The 26,620-nt window shown below is 28.1% G+C and overlaps 1 protein-coding gene across 4 annotated transcripts in view; it reads left to right on the plus strand.

Moving 5' to 3' along the window:
• The window catches only part of Zip48C (Zinc/iron regulated transporter-related protein 48C), a 454,634-nt gene that overhangs the window by 28,773 nt on the left and 399,241 nt on the right, over window positions 1-26,620 (plus strand). For 3 of the 4 annotated variants that reach the window (XR_012756805.1, XM_075369162.1, XM_075369161.1), the window contains exons 2-3: window positions 1,761-1,998; window positions 26,367-26,471. Coding sequence is in view for 3 of the 4 variants with exons in the window: in XM_075369162.1 (XP_075225277.1) it covers window positions 1,761-1,998; window positions 26,367-26,471 (343 nt within the window). In the remaining variant the exon portion in view is untranslated. The remainder of the gene's footprint in view (window positions 1-1,760; window positions 1,999-26,366; window positions 26,472-26,620) is intronic. The other variant, XM_075369163.1, reaches the window with a different exon arrangement.

A 26,620-nucleotide genomic window follows, 5' to 3' on the forward strand; every position in this document is an offset into this window, starting at 1 on the left:
TATGCCACGCATTCAAGAGGTGTTTGAGAATGAAGAATGGTACTTCCAGCAGGGTGAACCACCCCCACATTACTGTCACAGTGTGAGGGCCTATCTTGAAGGAATTCTCATGAACAGATGGTTAGGGCGAAGCGGTAGTATTGAGTTTTCCCCAAACTCATCGGATCTACCCTGATGGATTTCTTTTTGTGGGGACACCTCAAACATAACGTTTATAAAACCAGACCAGCATTCATGAGTACATTCGATGAGTTGAGAGCAGCCATTGAAAGAATGCACCCAATACCAGTTGATATGCTTTGTGAACTTTGTAATTCTATGAGTTGGCATTATCAACAGTGCTTGGATAATAATGGCCAACAATTCAAACACTTTTGATTGCTGACAAACTTACATTTTATTGAGGCACTCATTATTTTAAGCAAAGTTCCTCTTAGGGAAAAAAATTAGTTTATATTGTCTTGCTCATGTTTTTTATTCAATAAAAATTGTGGGCAAAATTATTCAGTTTTAAACTATGGCAAGTTTCAAAGTTATTTTAACGAAAAGAATGTTTTACCCTTCTTTGAAATTAGATTAATACAAATTACTTTCCGACAACCTGGTTCTCCAATATAATACATCAGTAGAGTAGAACATGATCTTACTTTATTGAGTAAGAAAAAACAAAAAAAATGTGATTAAATAAAGTATATCTTTTATTTTTTCATCCCTTTTTAAAGCCAGTTTTTAATTTCCTGGCACCATAGCTCTAGAGTTATGCTGCAAGAAGGAAAGTATGCCAATCAATCAAAAAATGGGGCATGGGTTTTTTCATTTCTCAATGTTTCATGACCCACAGACCCCCCCTAAAAAAATAGGTGTTCATACATTAATTGGGTAGCCAATTTTGATGACATTTAGTACAGAGACTCGTGTACATGGGGCAATTTGTTTTTAAAAGTTTGGGATCAATATCTGCTGCAGTGGGTGGGGTAGATAGTTTATTAGGGTCAATTTTCTCAAAATTTTGTAAACATAACCCTACTTTATGTTAATTTCAATAAGTGTGTACATGCTTATCTTGCTTGTTTAAAAAATTTTGCTCCAAAATTCCCCCTTCCCCAAAAATAGGAAACTATATTTTTATTTATTGCATATTTTTTTAACAAATTTTTTTTAATGTCTTCCTAGGCATACTAGTAGTGCAAGCAACTCAGAAAAAAAATACTTTGGAGGCAGTATTTTTGGTGGAGAAGTCAATCAACGTTTAAAAGTATAATTTTTTGAATTTTTCAACATTTTTTGGTTTTCATATATTAAAATTATAAAATAAGAAAAATAATACAATTTGAAATGAGAACCTCTTCCTTTTGTGAAGTTACCTAAAAGATTCTATTCATTATTATAAAAAATGTCCACTTTGAAGTGTCTTATATGCGAACATAGTTGTAAGAACAATCAGTAATAAGATCTTAATGAGGAAGAATACAGGTATGGTGGTTTTAAAGAACTGTTATGAATTTTTAATACCCTACAGATAAAAAGTTTGAAATAAGCACCTTTCTTCTTACATGATCTTCACTTTTGTCCTATAAACAATACACTTTCAAATTTTGCCAGCCCCCTTATCTTTATCTTCACAGTCTATTTTATATTTCTTTGAATCTCTGTTTGAAATAAACGTTAATTCATAGTAGTAATATAGTGAATCATATAAATAGAATTGTTTGTTTTTTTTTATGTTTGTTTTACTTACTTATTTATTTTTTTTTTAATAGAGAAAACTTCTTGACACAAGTCTTGGATTTGCTGCTGGAGTTATGACGGCTGCTTCATACTGGTCACTTTTAGCACCAGCAATTGAGATGGCTGAAGAGTCCAGTTTTTATGGTGAAAAAGGAGAATATGCATTTATTCCAGTATCTCTTGGATTCCTTTTTGGGTGTTTGTTTGTTTTCAGCACAGATTTGATTATTTCAATGTATGGCCTAGAATCAACGCGGATGTTACTGGCAGGTAGAGATTTATTTAAAATAATGGCTTCTTCATTTAATTAGTATTACTAACAAAATTAATAATGAGTAATCCTTTCAAAAAATGAATTGCTTTGTAATGTATTTAGGTTAAGTAATTTTTGTTTCTATTGATCATTCTGTGTTCTGTGGAATGTATTTATACTATCGCTGATATGTTGTGAAAAATTAACATTACTTAACAAAATATTTATTTTAAGGTATCAGTAATGGCATCAACTACTAACCTGGATATTATTACTCTAACAAATAATGAATCTGGCAAAGAGGATCAAAGTCAGACCTGTATTTTTGTATGATTTTAATGAATCTGCCTAATTTTTTATGTTATAAAAATATAAAATGACCTCGTTATGTAGAAAATATTATTGTTCAACTTTTTTATGCGGTAAAATTTTTACATGAAAATTATTAAACTCATTTATTATTAAAAAAAATTATTGGATTTCTTTAATATCACTTTGGTGTATTCTTATTTTTAATTCTTTATTGTATTTTAGGGTCTCCTGTTCATTTTTCTGGTTTTATTTAGATGTATTTTCAGTGTTTTTTATTTGTCTATAAACAAAAAATAGCCAATCTCCAAAGCGGAGTAGTAGTATTTTGGCCTTTCATCCAGGGGTTCTGGGTTTGAATCTCAGTTAAACATGGCATTTTTCATGCGCTTCAAAACTCCATTTCCGTATTCCCATGTACAAGCTTCTGTAGCAAATGAATTCATCAAGCAAAAAAAGAAAAAAATTTTAACCACTGCACATGCAATAGTTTATTATGTTGTATAGATAAAACTTGGACAGTGATCTTCTGAAGCAAGATTGTTAATTTTAATTGAATAAATTTGTTTAATAAACCTTTTATTCTGTCGTTATTTATTCAAAATAATTATAATTTCAACAAGCATTATAATAAATATTCGCTGTAAATTGATTGATATAATCAGATTTACAGGAGGAAAGCTTACATCTAGTAATTGCAGTTTAGTTGTTATTACCCATATTCAGTTATTAAGTGTAGAATAAACAAAACAACAAAAAATAAATAAATTTATCTTATATACTAATTCAAAATCATATTACTTCATTAGATACAAAATATTGGCAATAATGTTTAGAAGTCTAATTAAATGTTTGACGCCATAAAAATAAACAATTTATTTATATTTAACTTAAATTACTGCTACTATGTCTAATAAAGTAAAACTGCTAAATCTAATTGATTGAATTTCATTCACAGGGCTAAAAGTAAAAAGCATAAATTGCTGTGCATATATGTTCATAAGATATGATTGTTTATCATAACATTATTTATAAAAATTAAATTTAAAATAAAGTTTAAAAAAATTAAGATTAGAATACTAAGCTTTGTTTTCAAACCTATTATATAGCCCAATGACTGGTCTAGCGTTAAACTTGTCGCAAATCAGCTGTTTTAACAGCTGATTTTTGAAGTCAAAGGTTGTGAGGTTCAATTCCTAGTAAAAGTAAGTTGTTTTTATATAAATTTGAATACTAGACAGTGGATATAGATATACATTGATTGGGGTTCAATTAACTACACATCTCAGGAATGATCGGTCTGAGTCTGTACAGGACTGCACCTCATTTACATATCATATATATCATCCTCATCTCATTGGGCCATGGAAGGGTTGTTTGTTATTCATTAGTTGAACAGATTGAAACATACACATGAGAAGTGAAAAATATCTTTAGTACAATTATATTATTATGTCTTAATATTATAATTCTTTATTCTTAAATTATAATTATATCTTTTATGACCAAATAAGATCACTTTAGTCATTCCATTATTCAAGTCTCTTCAGTGGGAATGTTTGGGTCTTGCAGTCCTTCCAGTACTTTCATACGTACAATCTTATTATTATTATTTAAATAAACTTTTTTTGTAAGACATTTGCTTCTAACTATTTAAGTATGTAAACCTGTGATTTATTCACTGTAATACGTGTATGAAATATTTCATCACAATGAATGTGAAAAGTATAATTCTATTTTTGCATGTCTTTTATGTAGCTTTTTCACATTGTACATGAGAAAATAGCCTTCTCACATATTGGCTGTCTTACAGGATTACACATTCATATGACTGGATAACATATGTGGTAATAGCAGGCATTTCTAAATTATCTATCTTTATTTTTCATCATTAGTAAATATAATTGTTCACATTTCTCATCAAAACTTTCAAGAAAAAGTTAGTAAAGTATTAATTTTTACTTCCATTATTTACATATTAAGAATATATATATTTTGGTCCGTGCTATCAATACTATGCATGTATATTAGAACAGATTATAAATGTCAGTAGAAGTATTTGTATTTTCTTTTTCATAATGTAATATCCCATTGCTGTATATGCATCGAGGCATATTAATGATACAATAGTGTAACAATATTATCATTATACCAGATTAGAGGCATTCCAATAATTTCATCACTAACCAATGATATAACTCAGACAAATTTGTTATTTACATTTCTTAAAATGTGGAAGCGGTGGATTTTTTTATTTCATTTGGACATACAAATCGAGTTCTCTAACAAAGTGAGGTATTGTAATTTATGAAAGAAAGCGTTGTTGTTAAATTTTGAAACAAGATCCAATACACAATACTTTCACTACAGTTCAAGTACTGGAATCGTGTTTGAACTGTGAAAAGGTTACCTCTGAACAAGATAACATTTATCTAATAAATACTTGTGTACACTTTAAATATGTTTCCCATAAATATACAGTTTCTTATCATGCCTATCAAAATAAAATGTTATAGATTCATTGATAGAAACATTACATCTACTTAGAAACTTTAACTAACAATCGTTTATCATATTTAGCACATCCTATACTTTTCCCAAGAAATTTTCATCTGTTATTAGTCATTACAATAATGTAGATATTTCCTGATTTCTTCATAACATTTCCAGAGCGTTGCTTCAAATACATTAGAATTTTAACGATTACTGTGTATACCTAGATGAGGAAGCTGTTATCTATTGATTTATGGTGTGTTAGAGAGATAAAAACTATACATTTGTTCTAATAAAATTGTATTACTCCTTTATCGTTATTGTATGACTCAGTCCATTAAAAATTATTGCAGTAAACAGAATCTTTGTTCATCACAAAAAGTCAGTTTATACACTGTACTGGTATGGACTGTTTTTTATTTAATTAAATTTCTGATTAATTAATTGTAACTTCCTATTATTTCATAATAACAAAAGTACTAACTAAAAGAAAGCAATGGGTAACAGAGTTATCTAAATAAGCTATGAGTAAAAAATTCCTCAAAAACTTTACAAAAACCTTTATACAATCTTCATCAGTAAACTCTGAAAAAATAGTTTAATAAAAATGAAATTTTATATATATATATATATATATTCTTACATTGTTTGTTTTGTTTTTTTTTTTTAGTAGTTGAAATGCAATCTAGTTTTAGATTTCAAATAAAAATTTTTCTTTCCTTATTTTCCAATAACAATACATATTACATGTATTAGAACAATTTTAATACACTACAGCAATTAAATATCAGCATTAGAAAAATAATTGTACATATTGCATTTAATATGCAATATGGAATAACAGATAATAAAATATATATATGCATAATATGCATATAATTTCATTATATGCATAATGAAATAACAGATACAAATAAACTAATTTAACAAATCTATTGTATTGTTAACTTATGTGGAAAAATCAACTCTAAGATGTATCTGGAATAACACACTTTTTTCCAGTGTCTCTGATATTAGTACATTTCACCATAAAATAAATTGTTTTTTAGTATTTTTTTAGAACATTATCAAAGCCTTTAAGAAGGTCGTATTTTTTTCATAAAATTTTCCATTAATTAATTTTAATAACAAAAATTAAGCACATTGATGTAATTGAAATTTTTTTCTTGTGTGGTAATGATTTTCTGCTTATTTGAAGAAAGTTTGTATAATACTGGCAAAATTTTTTTTAAATATTCACCAAATTGCTCCAGTTTAATGTTTATTTTATAGATCATTATTATTATTTATAAATATTGTTCAGGAAGTTATTTTAAAAATCATATAGTAAAGTAGGTATAAAAAAGAAAATATTACTTGTTTTTTCCCCGCAAGAATATGATTCTTAGTACTTTTTAAGCAACTATTGACTACCTGGTCTGTTTACCCTGAAACCAGGGCAGTACAACTGATGGTTCTAAAATGTGATTTTTTGATATGTAAACAAATGAATTGGTTTTATGTAAAAAAAACCCATCATATCTTTTAAATTGTAAAATTACCTTTGATTTGTTTTTTCCTTTGATATAACAAACAATTACTAAGATATGGCAGATCAAGTGCTTCAGAATGTTATTCATTTATGAATTGACTATTTTATTATATGAATGTTTGAAAATGTAATGTTGCTTGACGTTACATTGAAAATGTTATTTGAAAACCTAATGTTGCTATTTGTGGTTAAGAATACATCTAATCAGAAAAATTAATTGGATTTTTTAAAAATAATACAGTAAAGGTAAAATTTAAATATCTGCTGTTTTTACCAAAAAGAAAGATAAGGTTTTTAATGGAAAAGTCTACTTATACTAAATTTTCATTTTCTAAGTATTTATAACTACTGTTTATATTTTCAAAGATAATTAAATACTCTACAAAATGAAGCTTGTTATGATTATTAGTCAAAATTGTAGTATATTTTACAATTATTTTACAAAAAAAAAAAACATTTAGTATTTAATTACAAAACAGAAAACAAGAATTTAACAGTTTTGTAAAAATAAAGTCTGTAACCATGAAATTATAATTATTTACCTGATTGATGTCAATAATTCAATCTTTTTTTTCTTTTTTTTATGAATCAGGAAAAGTATTTTATAAGAGGTTAAAATAGATAATTTTTTTATTATGAATTTTGAAAAATTGATTATATTTTAATTTTTTCAATTAAAATTGTAATCTTTATTAAACCTGATAAAATTATCTTTAATATATTTTTTTGTCTTTGTTTTGTAATGATTGTACTTGAAATTAAAGCATCTTAATTTTAAAAGTTTTATAAAATTAAAATTTTCTGTTCTGAAAAGTAATGCAGGCTAATCGGCAAAAAAATTAATTTACAGATTGTTAATACTTTCTGGGCATCAACATCATAAAAAAGTAAATTTGCTTTGAAGAGCTACACTTTGAATATTTTATCAGCCTTTAAAATATGAAAAAATTAATGAAAACTAAACTTATGTTCATTTGTATGAGATCTTACAATGTTTATCTTTATCGATTTGTGTCTTTACTTCACTGGTATAATCAGCCGTGTGAGTCTGACTATGTGTATCTCATTATGCCTAAAATACTTGTTTTCATTCATTCTTTGTACAAAATAATAGTGTTATAAAATTTCTTTAATACATTTTTTATTTAAATTAGTTTTTTACCTAATCATCATCATCTGGTGTTCTGCCTGACAGCACATCCCGTACACCACCACTGTCTCCATCCATTTCTGTGCCAAGCCTTTTCCTTCATCTCCTTGTAGTTTCCAATCTTTACTTCATCTATTTATTTCATCCTCCTTCTTCCTCCCTTCTTTTCTCCTTCTGCTGACTCTTCCAATCCAGTTGTCATGTTCCATTTCCTGTAACCACCTGTTCTAACTACTTCTGTTTTTGTTTTTCCTGCATAAATGTGTTTCTTCTTTAATCCTGTTCATTACTTCTTCATTCCTCACTATCCATCTTACTTTCCATCCATTTATCCTACCTTCTCAATATCCACATCTCATAAGCCTCAATCGAACACCTCTTACTCTTTCTCATCGTCCATCCTGCACTTCTGTATGACACACTATAGATAATATTTGGCTAACCTCTTCCTTAACTGTAAGTCCAGACTTTTACTATAAAGTAATTTCCTGAAGGCTTCCTTTGTTATTACTACCCTTCATTTTATTTCCAATTCACTCTTCGTATCCTGTTTCTATAATCTGCAAATATCTGTAATTGTTCCTTTTTTTATTCTTCCATCACTTGTCCTTAATTAATTCCTCTTAATTGTTTACTACATTACTTTAGTTTTTCCTATATTTATTTTCATTCCATACTGTTTCATTTCGTACTCATTGTTTCTGAACAAATATTGAAAAAGATGTTTAAGAATAGTTTATTCTTTAGATATAAAAAATTGAGAAGGATTTTGAACTGCTCTTTGTCAATTTTTATCATAAGGAATAAAACAAAAGGTGCTGTTATAAACTTTTAATTTGAACCATAATTTACGTAAAACTTAAGGTTTTTGAAAAAATGTAAACATAAGCTGTACTGAAAAGTATGAAAATTTAGTAAAGCTTAAAGAATTCTAGTTCAGTTTATTTTTATTATATAGAAAAAACAGAAAAGGTAAATTTAATAAGTGTAAAAAAAAATTTTTCCATTTGAACAAATATTTTTTGATTTATAAAGGACCCACTTTACACCTGCACTGCTCTCATTTTAGGGATAAGTAAACTCATCAGTTCCTCAAAAAGCATGCACTTAACATAATTTTTTCTCCCCAAAAAAGAAGTGGTTAATATATTTTTTCCTTATTATGATAGGTTTTTTGATAAAAAACCTATGTGGGATAGGTTTCCTGTACCAGGATAACAAGACTTGGAGAGTAGGATGCGAGAAATGGCTGTAAAAAAACTGCTAAATAATAACGATAGGTTTTTTGCTAATATTTGCTGTACTAATGTAGGAACAGAGAGGAGTGGCGACCGAAAGCATCACAAGGTCTTCCCCTACAAGGTTGGGATGTACTAATGTAGAAAATACATTAAAAAACTTGTGTCATCCTTCTGATAATCTTCTGAAAAAAAAAGAAATAAAAGAATGTTTTATAAAGCAACCAAAATTTATAATTAATATGAAAAAATTGAAAGCAGTTAGAAAACAAATGTTAAAGTTTTATGGACATTTGTATAGAATGAACGAAGATAGGCTAACAAAGCAGATACTTTATTTTGAGAGAATAGGAAAACTAAACGAAGGTGGTTCCAAGAGGAACCCACTGGGTTGGTCTAGTGGTGAACTCATCTTTGCAAGTCAGCTGATTTCAAAGTCCAGAGTTCTAAGTTTCAAATCCTAGTAAAGGTAGTTACTTTTATATGGATTTGAATACTAAGCCGTGAATACCAATGTTCTTGATGGTTGGGTTTCAATTAACCGTACATCTCAGGAATGGTCGACTTATGGCTGAAAATAATGCACTTCATTTAATTTCATACATGTCATCCTCTTTAGTAATACCTTATAGTGGTTACAGAGAATCACAGAAAAAGAGAGAGTGGTGGAAAAAGAAATAGAAAAAGATTTAAAGCCGGTCAAACAATCCTAAAAAAATTAACCAAATTTAGAATGAAATTTAGAAAAGTAGTAAACAAGTCAAACTTTCCACAAATTATCAAAACCAGGAACAACACCTGGACAGATGAAAGACGAGAAAACCAAAGGCAGAGAATGAAAGTATTTTCTGAAAGAAAAAGAACGAGAAGTAGATACTATGTAAATCATCCATATGAGTTTATATGAAGTATATATATGAATAATATGTATAATAATGTACTTCTAAATTTATTATTCATAAATCATCTCAAAATGAATATAGTCTATTTATATTAGTTAATGGAGAAATTATTCTGAATATTTATAAACTAAATTTATGTGTATAATTGAAAATTATTAATTACAATTGAATTGTAATCATTAGATCGCGAAATGTTGTTAAGTGACCTATAATTATCTTGTTTCTTTGTACTGTTGCTCAGTTAAATTTGATGTGGAAGTAAATAAATAGGATTTGCTCACACTGATTACAATATATTTAAGTGACTTTCTGATTTTGTTATATAACTGATATGAACAAATATGCTAATTTTATTAGTTATAAAAACATCATTTTTTATTAATAATGTAATTTTTATCAGGTGTTAAATTATCTATTTATTTATTTTATATTTTTTTTTTACTTTTGTATGACCTGCTGATGAGGAATAAACCTAGTAAAAACCAGTTATTTTTTAACAAATTTTATTTGATAAATTTAAAAATAATGATATATATGTAAAATAAAAATTTTTACAAGTTTTTAAATGATTTTCCTGGATAAAAGGTACATAATAATGTTTTCTACAAGATCGAGGCATTTTACAGGGATTTTACAACAATTTAAAAAATGAAACATGTTAACAAAAAGAGGTAATACAGATCTGATTTTGTTTCTCAGAACTAGGTTCCTTCTTTTCTTACAAGCAGTGCATTAATATACTATATAACGCTTGTATAATAAGTCTTAGAATATCTGCTGCTCTTAATATTTGTTTTTGCTTTAGTAACTAACTAGCTTTTTAATTATGACAGCAACACAATAATATTATTTTAACAATTATTTCAGTAGTTATAAAGAAGTTATCTTCATTACAGAATAGGATGTTTCTCTTTTAACAGAAATGTAACAAACTTACCCCTATCATGAATCTGTTTTCAACTAAGTCTGGTCACCAGTATAGTCCCTGTCAGTTATTATCGTGTTGTAAAATTTGTACTGAGTACAGTCAAATAGGTTTCACTCTATTTATTTAGAAAATATCTAAAATTCTAATTAATTATGTATCTCATAAAATAAGTTTTTTCTGTATTTTCATAAATAAAACGGTTATTTCATATACTAATCGGTACAGTGTAAGTTGTACAATACAAAAATTATGTGTAATAATAAACACAGTAATGCCTTTCTAAAATGATGTGATAAAGCAGGAAAAAATTGTAAGCCCTAATCTTTTCACCGTGTACAAGGTTCCCAATAAAACAGAAATCTTTTTAATGTGGAAAAAAAACATTTTTAAGACTTTTCATGTTAAAGTGTTTACCTCTATAAAGTGAAAATGAAAGAAAATGTTGATCACAGAATTACAGTGATTTGAATGAAGGAAATATGTTGTCGATCGGAGTCAGTTGTTTTCCCAACCTTTTATGTTTTTAATCTGATAATGGAATTTTTTTCTGATTTTGGAATCTTCAGGAACAGATGAAATATGTTGTAAATTATATTGTACGTTGTGGTTGTTAAATAATGTTCATTTTTTATTTTGTCATGAGTCTATGTCATTTTATGTTATGCTGTTTTTAGTTATTTGTCACAATCAGAAAAAATACTGTTTGTAACGATACTACGCTGTATTTTATGTTAATTACTTGTTTATGTATTTTACTACATTTAATTCGTGTAAATTGATGAACTCTTTAACGATTCATAAAATGTGAAATTTTAAACTAACTGTTTTTTACATCTTTTTTTTCAATACCATTTTGTATGAATTAATGATTTAATTTTATTATTATTTTGGTTTTTTCAATTTTCAGTATAACGTATTAAAATAGAATAGTCACTTTAAGGAAATTTAAATTTATCACTTTAAGTATTATAAATTAATATATGTTATTAATTAATCTATATTATTATTTGAGGTTGAATAAATAAATTTTGTATTAAACTGTTTGTTTTAAAATATTAAAACACACTACAACACATATAATGGTGTTTGGGACTGGCTTACAAATGGATAAGTGAAAAAGTCTATTTCATGACCAGTTATATTTAAACTTTTATAATAATTTCATATTTAAGTTCACATAGAATTAAGTTTGTAATCAGCGTTGATGTCTCCGCTTTATGTATGAGCGCTTTGTATAAGGTAAAAAGTATTAGTATGTTGCTGGTAAAAAAAACCAAATGAATCATCAAAACTTGTTGGAGAGGTTCATGCATGTTTTCCAAACCAACCGGTTGCTGTATATGAAAGAATGTAAGTGTAAAGCTCAATCACTTGTGTTTTATGTTGTGAAACTTAATTTCGTGAAATGTCTGCAAAATTGCACAGTTTTCTTTGGACAGTGAGGTTTTATGTAAGAAGAATGATAAAAAATATTTTTCTATAACATATACACTTTAATTTAAACAAGAGATCTCACTGGTTATTGTTTTTGTTGTTTTGGATAAAAAGTTAAATTTATAATCTTCTTTTACGACTCATCTCATTCGCCTCAAACATCCACTGATATTGTTTTATAATCTTGCTTTTACTTTGCATTAATTAATGAAATTCTCAATTAGATCTTATCCATGTCACTTGACACCAAGTAAAAAATGAATTAGATTTAATTTTACAAGAGTTTGGTATCACCGGTATCAATTTAATTTGTATAAAATAATATTTCTACTTATCAACAATTTGTAATGTAAGTATATGAGCGTTTTCAGAGTCACTTCTCCATCATCAGGGATATTTGAAGTTATTAATTTAATATTCATGTATATAATTTTTATGTATAATTAAACTGAAGTCAATTTTAACTTCAGTTTAATTATACATAAGAAAATTATATTCTTGAATATTAAATTAAAAACTTCAAATAATCCCTGATGATGGAAAAGTGACTATGAAAGCACTCAGATACTTACATTAAAATATGTTGGTAAATGGAAGTAGTATTTTATACAAAAAATGAAGTGTTATCAAATAATAAAATTAAAATTTTTAAAAAGATATACAAAACAACAATAGATGAACATTCAGTAAAGCATCTTGACAAAATATTTCCTGCACAAGATTACATTGTGAATAGCATCTGCAATCCTTCTAATCTCTATACACAGAGATGAATACTATTTCCCGGTGTGAAAGCGTACACACCGTGCTACCACACAACAAATAAAGTACATGTGAAGTCAGTTATTGTAATACTTGAATGTAAGAGTTAAGTTTTGCTGTTGATTGAAGATATAACATAAAGAACATACACAGTGGCAGTGAAACTTGGTTAATGTAAAATTCTTTGACTGAAGGTGATAGAAATATTGTTTAATTTAAGTCTACTTACAATTTTTCCAGAAATTTTTATTTTCTTAAGTTCATTATAAGAATATTTAAATACTTAAGTTACTTTTAACTAGATATTTCTTCTAGCATTGGCCGAAGTATAGTGCTGTTTAATTTTTTATGATCGCATTGTAAGTTCAATATAAATTATTTTTGTAGTGAAAGCTTACCAAAGCAGGAATCTTTTTTTGTATCCCAGCGGCTTCCTCTTTAGAATTGATGTTTCCCAGTTTCCCATTACATTTATTACAGATTAAGATTTTTTTATGTTGTACATGAACTTAGCCGTGCTGTTCAATTATGTTGTATGTGAAATCAGCCTTTTTTTATTGATTAATATATAAGCAAAACATACTGAAGCACATGCAAATAAAAGTCAAAACTATTATTGTTTTTATATCCCCCAGCCAAATTTTGTTAAAATAAATTTACTTTGTAGCACGTACATAAAATTTCTATAAATTTGTTTATCACTCATATACTTACATGAAATTTTTTTTAATGTTTTGTAATCAAGAGATTTGAAAAACCAGTTAGTCAAAACTCCTTGGGATCTGATATTAATTTCAGTTATACATACAATCTTGGTGAACTGCTTTTTTGTCAGCTGGGTTAAATTTCATTTCACTCCTTTCTATTATGATATCCTTCTAGTTCCTTGTACAATAGCATATATTCAGCCTCTGATTGGTCATACATTATTACATTAGCAACATTAATTTTGAGTTAATGGACTATTTTATTAAAATAGAATGTCAAGGGAATGAAATTAGGTGTAAGAGATGGGGATGTAGAAGTTTCATAATACCCTCCCTTTATACAGGTCCTGCACAGTGATTTTACAATTCGTAATCCACATTGGACAAAATATTAACGAGTTAAGGAAACATATATACGATATTTATTTTATTTGAATAAAAATAAGAAAATACTGTGTACAAAATACTTTTTTTAAATGTGTCATATTGTTTGTTCATATATTTGCTTGAGTGGTCCCACTTGAAAGAGATGATGCGATTTACAATAAAGTATAGTGGATTTTCCATTAGTCAAATAATACCTAAATTCTGCAGAGGCTCAAAAAAGTTCCTGCAAAGAGTATAAAAAATTTTTTAATCAAAATTTGATAATGGAAATTTGTGGCGGCTTGGGGTTTCAGTCTGTATTGAATTAAGCATTGTGTTTTTGACCAGTAAAATGAATAACTTTTTTTTCAACATATCACATTTTGAAAGCAGATTAGTTAGTTAAAGAAAAATTGTATATACAGTTCCAGATTGGGTGTTTTATACATCCACTGGATAGGAAACGTTCATGTTCAGGTTTATAAGCAGATCCATTCTTATCAAGCTAAACAAATACCAGTGAGAAAGGTTTTCCCAGTGGTCCTTAGTATTGATAGTGCCCGTCTAGTCAGCATTCACAGAACATGGTGGGAGAGAAGAAATAAGGTTATATTAATGGTATAAAAAGTAAGAAAGATCAGTCTACCCACAGAAGGTTCACAAAAAGAAACAGTAAAATCCAGCCAAAGAATTTTATATGCCCCAAGTTAATATGCCACTCTCAGTTTTATCAGGGTATATTTACCCAGGATAATGTATTTCTGATCAACCTATGTATGTATTGATTGACCGAAATATTAATATATCCACAACAGATTGCATTTCCTCCAGATATTAAACAGTCTTTCAGGAAAGGATTAACTTCCATAAAAACTCTTTGTACCACTATCATGCATTCCATGTCTATTTTTGTAATTGTTTTTCAAATCATTTTTCATTATAAACTTCATAGCAAAAATAAATTAAAGGTTCTAAAAATAAGTTAAATAAATAACATTTACCTTATTGATTTTCTATAAATATTGTAGATCTGGAAAATTAAGATTTTTATCATTTTTAGGCACATAAAGCCTCTACAGCTAACATCGTTTTAGGCCTCTACAACTAACTTTCAAAATTATTAACCTAGAGCAAACCCCATGTTTAATTTAATATCTAAATGCACACAGGGTATCGTGTTCCTGTATATACATTTCACAATTTTTGTGTGTGTTTCCTATTTCATTTATCATTATTATTGTTTTATATTTTTACTATTTTGAATTAAAATTTTATGGAGTATTTTTTAAATGAAATTATAAGTATATGATCACTATTTAAGCAATGTTACGCATAAGTGATGTCTAGCTGATTTTTTTTTTCATGTTTGGTGAAACTGCATAAAAACCGAGTTTTCTGGTTTTTAAATAAGTTTTTCTAAGTGTATTTTTAAGTACTCATACAATACCACTTTTTAATTTGTATAAACTCACTAAAAATGATCTAATTGCTGTCAGATTATTAATTTTTGGTTTTCATGCCTGTTATCAATTAGCTAATATAAATTTCTGATAATTTATGCAAAATTTAATAACAAGCACATTAGATCTGTTCTTGGTACACAAATCATAATTTATGACTATGATTTTGATGTAAATCAGACAGAGCATTTCTATCGATGAAAAGATTTCTGACCTTGTGAAATCTGTACCTTAAAAAAGGATTGAATACTACCCCTCTCTTTTCATACTCTGCTAATTCATCTTTACTTTTCAACTTTATACAACGATTAGCCCAATTTATAATCTCTTCTGATATTTAGAATTCTGTTGAATCCAGAAATTTCCTGCCTTTTTAGTTATATGTGTTGCAATTCCTTTCAGTCCCAAAAATGTTCAATTTTCATTATGTTTTTATTACATTACTGCTTTTATGAGAAAAAATTAAAAAAAGCTGACAACACAGTTGTAGGTCTTTCCTTTCACGTGGCTAAAGCCGCTTTCCACGAAACTCCTATGACTGTGGGTTGTTTCTGATGCACGGTTTAAACTCGTGCGCACGCAAACACACACACACTCACTCAACTTAATTTCAAATATTTTTCATTTTATTTAAATGTAATATTTTTTTAATTTATTTAATTCAATGATTCCAACTAAAGCACACCCACATACTGTATTTAATTCACCCAGGTGTGGCGGTACTAGCGGCGACGGTCAGAATTAACTGAACTAATGTAATTTCACAACTTACATAAAACAAATTTGGCGTGTATGGACTGCAGCTGATATAGCCACGAGGCTTAATGCACTAGGTACCATGTCAACCGGGTGATCGAGTTCAAGACCCAGCCAGACCAAGTTAATTTTTTTACACTTTAAATATTATTCATGTATCTAATTCTACCCCACACCTGTGATGTCATAACGTAGCAGACGACTGCAACAGCATTTTTTGGGTGGGGATGCGATTTTGCAAAAAACTTTTTCAGATATTGTTATTTTTTAATTGCCAACAAATGTACTTAAGAAAAATATAACCGATCACAATACTTTCCCTTTTAGAGCTATAGCTCTGCTTTAGCACTATCTGGATGGGAAAGTAAAATAGTAGAAAGAAAAATGATAGAGACTTTTTTGAAATTGCGTTAATAGTAGATCTTGAAAAAATTAAATAAATCAATAAAATACAAATTGAAGAGATCTCAAATTGAATGGGTAAATTGATAAAGATCTTGTGGAGACAAAAATAGATTGATAGGGGTTATTTTAAGAAATCCAGGGTAAGAGAAACGTTTAAAAATTGTAGAGGAAGAAAGATTGCAATGTATAAAAATATAATTTTTTACATCATACATATTTTTTACAACTATTTACTTGAAGACAGCAGCAGTCTGTTTTTAATATTGATGACAACTTGACCGTTAGCACTTAAAGGTAACCAAAGCATGCATCTGATGGTTTAGCATTCCACCATTTTTACAAATGTGGCCCAGGGAATGTTTTATACTTACTCTTTATTTGGCATGCAAGTGTCAGAAACATTCTGAAATAATTATTGTTTTTGTATATGAGAATTGTTCACTGTTTTCTATAAAAAAATAATATTTGTACATATCCCTGTTGCCAAGACATTTTCAAATTCTAGGTTGTAAGTTTTTTGGATCGATTGTTACTTTACATATTTTCATTTGCATTCTCAGAGAGTTTGCTTTATATGTCCTCATTCTCTTAAAAAAATTGTTAATCTTAACTTTTTATTTCACATAAATCCTTGTCATTTCATTAAACTCAAAATGCCAAAAATTTCAAAATGCTAACCACAGAGTTCCATTTTTCATTTTAGGTAAGTTCAGAACTTATTTGTAGTAGTTTTGGGAATAACACATCTATGGAGTATGAATAGAATGTTTTTGAACATCATTTGCTAATTTCTTTTAATTGATGCTCTACTATTTTGTTTCTAAGACCATCACTGTTTTTCACTTTCTCATGAAATTTGTAAATATAATAAACAATGTTAATTGACAAATTTTTAGTCTGCCATGCTTCCAACATTCATAATAATTCATCTTCATTTTATCTCTGTATTAGAAACTAGTATCATACAGTGGACTGTTGGTGCATACTATTTTAAATTTGAAGATGCTGTTAATTAAGTATCAAAATAGTAATAAAAACCAGGTTCACACGCTGGTTATCTTCAGCGATACTCAGGATTTTACAACTCAGCTACAGAACATATTCAGTTGCAGGCATCATTACTACTAGCCATTTATATGCCAAATTGCTGTTATTATTTATTGTAGTGGAAACAGTTGCTAACATCTGACTATGGACACGCTCAGTTGTGATGCTAAACATGAAACATTAAACTTCTTTTTGATTTCTAACTTTCTACTTTTTTTTTTTTTTGTCTTCAGTCATTTGACTGGTTTGATGCAGCTCTCCAAGATTCCCTATCTAGTGCTAGTCGTTTCATTTCAGTATACCCTCTACATCTTACATCCCTAACAATTTGTTTTACATATTCCAAACGTGGCCTGCCTACATAATTTTTTCCTTCTACCTGTCCTTCCAATATTAAAGCGACTATTCCAGGATGCCTTAGTATGTGGCCTATAAGTCTGTCTCTTCTTTTAACTATATTTTTCCAAATGCTTCTTTCTTCATCTATTTGCCGCAATACCTCTTCATTTGTATCCACCCATCTGATTTTTAACATTCTCCTATAGCACCGCATTTCAAAGGCTTCTAATCTTTTCTTCTCAGATACTCCGATTGTCCAAGTTTCACTTCCATATAAAGCGACACTCCAAACATACACTTTTAAAAATCTTTTCCTGACATTTAAATTAATTTTTGATGTAAACAAATTATATTTCTTACTGAAGGCTCGTTTAGCTTGTGCTATTCGGCATTTTATATCGCTCCTGCTTCGTCCATCTTTAGTAATTCTACTTCCCAAATAACAAAATTCTTCTACCTCCATAATCTTTTCTCCTCCTATTTTCACATTCAGTGGTCCATCTTTGTTATTTCTACTACATTTCATTACTTTTGTTTTGTTCTTGTTTATTTTCATGTGATAGTTCTTGCATAGGACTTCATCTATGCCGTTCATTGTTTCTTCTAAATCCTTTTTACTCTGGGCTAGAATTACTATATCATCAGCAAATCGTAGCATCTTTATCTTTTCACCTTGTACTGTTACTCCGAATCTAAATTGTTCTTTAACATCATTAACTGCTAGTTCCATGCAAAGATTAAAAAGTAACGGAGATAGGGAACATCCTTGTCGGACTCCCTTTCTTATTAGGGCTTCTTTCTTATGTTCTTCAATTGTTACTGTTGCTGTTTGGTTCCTGTACATGTTAGCAATTGTTCTTCTATCTCTGTATTTGAACCCTAATTTTTTTAAAATGCTGAACATTTTATTCCAGTCTACGTTATCGAATGCCTTTTCTAGGTCTATAAACGCCAAGTATGTTGGTTTGTTTTTCTTTAATCTTCCTTCTACTATTAATCTGAGGCCTAAAATTGCTTCCCTTGTCCCTATACTTTTCCTGAAACCAAATTGGTCTTCTCCTAACACTTCTTCCACTCTCCTCTCAATTCTTCTGTATAGAATCCTAGTTAAGATTTTTGATGCATGACTAGTTAAACTAATTGTTCTGTATTCTTTACATTTATCTGCCCCTGCTTTCTTTGGTATCATGACTATAACACTTTTTTTGAAGTCTGACGGAAATTCCCCTTTTTCATAAATATTACACACCAGTTTGTATAATCTATCAATCGCTTCCTCACCTGCACTGTGCAGTAATTCTACAGGTATTCCGTCTATTCCAGGAGCCTTTCTGCCATTTAAATCTTTTAATGCTCTCTTAAATTCAGATCTCAGTATTGTTTCTCCTATTTCATCCTCCTCAACTTCCTCTTCTTCCTCTATAACACCATTTTCTAATTCATTTCCTCCGTATAACTCTTCAATATATTCCACCCATCTATCGACTACCTTTCATATTATATATTGGTGTACCATCTTTGTTTAACACATTATTAGATTTTAATTTATGTACCCCAAAATTTTCCTTAACTTTCCTGTATGCTCCGTCTATTTTACCAATGTTCATTTCTCTTTCCACTTCTGAACACTTTTCTTTAATCCAATCTTCTTTCGCCAGTTTGCACTTCCTGTTTATAGCATTTCTTAATTGCCGATAGTTCCTTTTACTTTCTTCATCATTAGCATTCTTATATTTTCTACGTTCATCCATCAGCTGCAATATATCGTCTGAAACCCAAGGTTTTCTACCAGTTCTCTTTATTCCGCCTAAGTTTGCTTCTGCTGATTTAAGAATTTCCTTTTTAACATTCTCCCATTCTTCTTCTACATTTTCTACCTTATCTTTTTTACTCAAACCTCTTGCGATGTCCTCCTCAAAAATCTTCTTTACCTCCTCTTCCTCAAGCTTCTCTAAATTCCACCGACTCATCTGACACCTTTTCTACATAAAACTAATAAATATTTTTAAAGAGTAATACCTTTCTGGGTATATTATTTTTTTAAAATTAAATAAAAGTAATGTAAGTCATTCAACATACAAATCCTTTACTATTGATTACATTATAAATAAATTATTGCTATTCCACAAACTTTTTGAACAGATTACTTACATTTTGTTAAAATTACGACATTTCAAAGAAACTTTAGCATGCGTATGTGAATTGTTAACTGTTGTTAACTACTGAAGTTGATCTAGTCGATTATTGCAGTATAAGCGTACTCATGGAAGTTTACCCCAACCAGCCGTCTTAAGATATAGAATTAATTGATGTATTTTAGTCGTGTCAAATGATTCCAGGAATTTTTATTTATTCATCATTACTATTGAAATGATATGTAATGTAATATAAAAACTAATCGCGTAATGATTTATTTTCTTTTTGTAGAGATTATCATCATTTTAATTTAATAAGTAATTGTATTTCAGAATAACTTACATTACAAGTCAGTAGAGTAGATTTCTTTTGTATGAGTTATTAGATTTTAATTTGGTCAGATATATTTATTTTAATTTTGACAAAATTAAATAGTTCTATTTTCTGTTTTTTTAAAGACATAATTAAATTCCTTCTAATGTGGAGTTCCACACTAGAATGCACATATATTCTATTTTTGTTTTAAGAATTATAAAATGATGGTAATGATAAAAGTTGGAAATTTTTAGTAAATAAGAAATTAATTTTTTAAATATCAGTTACATTTTTCTTTGATCTGTTTATTTGAGGAAATACCTTACTTCTTGTCATATAAGTCAAGATTTCAGAATGAAAGATATAATTAAAAAACCACAAAATGTTTCCAAAACATCAGTTAAATAAACAGAAAAATATGTTAGGTGCCCAAATATAGCATAAAAATATCCATTAAACATAAAGTAACATCAAAGCCGAAGAAAAAAAATAATCCAAATAACTGCTTTAATAAATATCAATGCCAGACCAAGCCGTAGCAACCGAATACTTACCACAAAATATTTAACTTTTAAGCAACAGTTCATCATTAATGCAGTATCAACCCAAAATGCCCACCAAACTCAATTAGAAACCTCTTTAATAAAAACAGTCCAATATACAATTGTTAAAACAAAATTCATTTTAACTCAGAAACCTAGGCAACCAGTAAGGTTACCTGTATGTAAAACTCCTAAAAGCGACTTTTAAGTTAATTCAGTGTAATATAAATCATTGTCTAAAACACAAACATCAATTGGGATTTAAAATCTTCCAATTTTGTCGTTTAATTTATTAAAATAGAAATTGCAATTAAATGTATAACATTTTGCTTAAAAAAGAAGAAGTAGGTAAAGTGAACTATAGACTAATTTAATGATAAATGCATTCTAAAATTTTATTAGTATTACTGTTTCAGACAAGACAAATAGTTTTTTTTTAATTCATTTATTAAACGAGTATATCAGTATGTAAAAGTTTGTTATTCAGTCTGCTTTTATGTATTCATTTTCGTGGTGAGTCAGACCAGCACTGTTTCTACAGAATTAAATATAAATATCTTTATTTAAGCTCAAGTGTGGTGTTGTTTCTTTTGTTTTAAATAATAACAATCTCAGCTAATGTAATAGTTGAAGCTATTATTACAAACTTCTATTCTATTACTGTTATTATGTTGTTTTTTTTTATATATCATTGGAGGCAATATTTTATATTAACAGTAGGATACACTCGGTAACTATTTAAACAATTTAATTCATTGTGACTGCAAGATACTGAAATGATTATTCATTATCTCACTATTTCTGCGTATGCTATTTCGTATGTACATTGATTGTATGAATGAACTTTCTGAAAATTTCACTAAGGTATGTCCAATAAAAAAGATTTTGAGAACTCTTTAACAACCTTCACAATATGAGCTCTGTTTGTAACAAAAAAATGAAGAAATAATGAACTCAAACAAAAGATGAAAGGTTTCAAGAACTATTTATAAAAGATAAACTTTAAAACTAAATTTGTATTTTGACTATAATAATAAGCAGATACGAGGAATTATTAAAAGTAAAATACAAGTATAACAATTTTTATAACCATGACAAACTGATTTAAAGCTGAAAGTTTTAAAAACTCTACCAGCACCTGAGATAACTTTCACTGTAAAAAAAACAACAAAAGGTTTTACAAACAATGACACTTTTACAAAACAAACAATGACACTTTTACACAAATAATTATTGGCTAGGATACGAACATGAACATATTTTCATGCATTGGATACAAATTCATTATCTCACACACACACACACATCAACATTAACATGATTTACAAAAACACCTTCCTCACTGAATACAAATAATACAAAATCATAAACTTCTTGGACCTTACAATCACAAAACATGTACACACATTTTCAAAATCTACAAAAAACCTACTGCAATTGACACAGTCATATCCAATTCTTCTAATTGCACCATATACCATAATCTTTAAGGCTTTCAGAATATGATAAAATATTTAGCTGAAAGATGAACACAATACAACACTGACAGACAAACTAAAAAAAAAACCCAACAAATCTTTTTATTTATCTGGACCTTCTATTTATGTAATTTTAATGAACAGTAATGGACACATTTCATTCTGTGACATGACACCTACCTGTTAACCTTGTGCTCCACACATGACACAGATTTCTGTTTCTATACATGTTATCCTGTACAACTACATCCTACCATAAGGCACACCTAGCCATCCAGTGCTCCTTTAATTTTTCTAAAGCCATCTGGCCATTTTCTGTGTTTTAAATTTTCCAGAATGTAAAAATTCCTGATTAGCAGACTACTTTTGAAAATAACATGCCGTATAGAAAAGTATTAAATGTGTATTATATATCCTTAATTTATAAAAAAATTATAATTTATACATTCAAAAATTTATACATAAATAATGGAGAGGGAAATAGGGAGGTGTGTGAAAAATCATAGGTTATCTGTGGAGAATATAGTCGCAAACAGTCTTCTGTGAAGTACATTTACGAACCTGGAATTATTTGCTCATATATCAGTTTCACTGGTCAATGTATGCTCCAGATAGAACCATGATTTTCAAGTTAAAAATTTTTTATATTATCCCATAATTATATGTTATGACAAAATTTTTGAAAGATGCAGATAATTTTTGCCTATGTAGTAATAGGATAAATCATTCACAGTAACAGTCTAAATTGGGTACCCCCAATCTATTGATTGGCCAGTTTTAATCTCTCTTTTGACAGTAAAGGATCGATCTCTGAAAATCAATTGTAGAATGCTGTTGATAATTTGTAATTTTCAACTCTACTAATTCATTTCTAAGTCAATATAGATTTTATATTACACAATGCATCCTATCAACTACTTTAAAGGCTTATTTAACTTTATCATAATTAATTTAACACCTACCTTTTAAAAGTTCTATGAACTTGACTACTCAAATAGTAACAAAATCTACTAGGGTAAATAGGATGTACTTTGTAGTTTTTCACAGTGATTCAGCAGAGGTTCAGAAACACTTCTCACGACTACCAAATCCACTTTCATAAAATTGAGATATGCTACACTTGTACAAACATAAATATGAACTACATGAAAAACCTACACATAAGAAACAAAGGAGACAACTTGAAACGATTTCAAAAAAGAAATGCTTTTTGATCACTTGGACAAGAATTTTTTCAAAATTTAATTCAAACACCAATGCATTATCCAACTAGTTAATATTATTATAAATTTTAGCTTAAAGTTAGGTGTACTGAAATCAATTTTAAATGTTTTTCAATATAAAAACAAAACTTAAACTAATTTAAAATTGAAGTAAATTTAAAAAGTTTTTTAAATTACTTTATTTACTAATTATTGCTTTATTTACTAATAAATAAAGCAGCACTTACTAAAACACTATGAAACATTTCTTTTCTACCTGTTTTTATAAAAAAAACTTTATTTAAAAATTATATATCATTACAGTCCTAGTTAGAAGTGAAAAATTAGCTTAAAAACAGTCCAAATTACTTAATCTCTTCACTTGAACTGATAATGGTTGTTTGATAATCAATATTTACATATAGTTTTAGATATTCTATGTTTTGTAAATAGTTCTTGAGCATTTTCTTTTTTTGATTTTATATTTAAAATCTTGGCTGTGGTATATTTTTAATGCATGTAATTTTGTGCATTACAAATCACCATTGTTTGATATTCACATTTCCAGTGGTATGTTACAGAGTACTTGTATCTTGAAAGCTTTCAATTCTTCTAACACTCTCTGTCAGTCATTCATACAGTTGTTTGTGAATTTTTTATTCAAGTGGTGTGGTACCAGACCTTGGTGTGGTACCGGTCACCAGGTCCAGCATGAATTTAATCTTTAGTTACTTAGTATGACATAAAAAAAATTAGGAGGGTAGACGAAAAATATACCTGCTGCACAGAAGAGAAATCAGAAGGAGATTAGGACTCTTCACTGTAAATGCTTGTACTGGACATACATAACCAGTACCGCAGGCAAACAGTTAAACAACTGTTTAACATATCCCTTTTTAGTTGCTTTGCAATAGCTACAATAGCCCACTGCAGTTTTATAGCTATTAGAAAAAATATGTTAATTGGTCAAAACTTTGGGCATGGGGGTTTTTGTAAATCTCTGTATTTCCTTACCTCCTGCTCTGTATTTCTTCTGTGATCCTTTCTAATTGAAAAACACACAAAAACCATGGAAAATTTTGAAATGTGAAAATATGTGTGTTGGCTTCTATTGGGTAAATATTTATGTATCACCTAAACATAAAAACATAAAATTTGACTAAATATTTCTATATATAGGGCATTGGCATTAAATTTTGAATTTAATTGTAAAAGATGGTGGAATTACTGGGATTTTAATTTATTGCAGGGATATTTTAGGAACTTAAAATTTAGTACGTTAATAATAATATTTGAGTTGTTTATAGTACTGTAATTGTAAGTCAGTTGGACTTAGGGATGGGGATAATTAGCTTAATTGTTTTAGAGTTCCAAAACAGATTGTTAAAAACTCATGAAACTTAGAAAAAATATTTGTCTCTTAAAATTAATTGCTATCAATTTTTGTCACCAATCCGGCAAGGGGGTATGGGCTGGCCATACCTAAAATAATTGTTTTATAATTTTTGCCTAATATCTTTCTTTAACTTGGTTTAACTATAAAGCACGAAATTTGGCCAAAAAATCTGTGTGAATGAAATCTTAATAATATTGTTTTAAGTTTCTAGAGACAAAAGCAGGTAAGGCGTTACCCAGATTTACATTTCATTACTTTTATTTTAATCTAATTAAACAGATTTTATTTTAAAATACAAAATTCAATAACAATGTTTACTTAGGAGAATGAACAGGATATTAATTTTTATATGAAATAAACATTGCTACATTTTTGCTAGAACTTTTAGAAACATGCTGTAGAAATCAATTTCTAAAATAATTTACTAGATTCATTTTAATATTTGTATTTATAATTGATTTGATCAATTTTAAGTAATAAAGTCAGTAATATTAAAAAACTTTATGGTGTATTTGAAAAAAAAAAATTGTTTAAGAGCGAAGCTGGGAAAGTTATGTAACTTTTTGTCAGCTTTTTTTTTGTTGTAAGAATTAATAATAAAATTAAAATGAAAAAGTCGCCTTCAAAATTTGTCAGGAAGCTAAGATGAATGACAAGTAAATATTTTATATGGTTCAGTTCATAATAATAATAGCTATTGAAAAATTTGCTCATTATCATATTAATTGTCTTTCTTCTATCCACAACCTGTTTGCATGCTGTTACATGCTAGCATAACAAGGTAAAGAATTTTGTAAAAAATACATCTTTTTTTTGAATTGTACTGCATACGTTCAAATATTCTTTTCTGTTTTTTGACATTTTAATTTTAATATCCTTTTTAAATAATTTATTTTATCATTTATTTAGGTTCATTGTTTTCATATAACTTATATTTGTTTGCATCAAGTATAAATTCCATTAATGAGAAACTGTCTCCAAAAATTATTAGAATATACATATAATAAAAATGTTAGCTTTGTACATTATAGTATTAAACTATAACATTATAGTATTAAAATTTTGTTACACAATTTCTTTTTTTTTATTGTGGTTATTTTCTTAGTATTACAATTACTATCCTTATTTTTGTAATAATAATGTCATTTTAGTAACAATAAGGTCTTTCAGAGAACAGTATAAATGTACCACTTTACTCTGCAGATTGTACTTCATTATTGAAATTTTTAATTTGACATAAATTCTTAGTTTTCATTGTTTGATTTGTTGAAGCTTTTCGTAAAATAATACACATATAACTTGTTTTTTTTTTCAGTGGTATTTATTTATTTGCAATATTTTTGTTAATTAATATTAAAGGAGTTGATGTTTTTTTTTTTACTTTTACTAAATAATTTTAGTGTTAAAATTATATTTTTTATTAAAGAAAAAAAATACAAATAAAACATACATTTATTTCTCTTCAAAAAGTTTTTTATGTCTGTTACAGATAATAAACACAAATCTCACATTAAATATCATAAAAAAAGTGATGTTGACTCGGAAAGCTTTGATGAAGGCGCTAATTGTTTACTGTCTGTTGAAACTAACATAGGTCAGTTATTTCTGAGATCATTTTTCAGAGTGATATAAAAATGAAAAGGATTGCTTATTACTTATCTCATATTCTAAATTTTACTTATTAATAGGCCACAATTAATCAAATTATTTTCTTCATATTTTTGAATTCATTTATATATCAGT

Source organism: Lycorma delicatula, chromosome 6, assembly GCF_047948215.1.
Source record: "Lycorma delicatula isolate Av1 chromosome 6, ASM4794821v1, whole genome shotgun sequence".
NCBI lineage: Eukaryota > Metazoa > Arthropoda > Insecta > Hemiptera > Fulgoridae > Lycorma > Lycorma delicatula.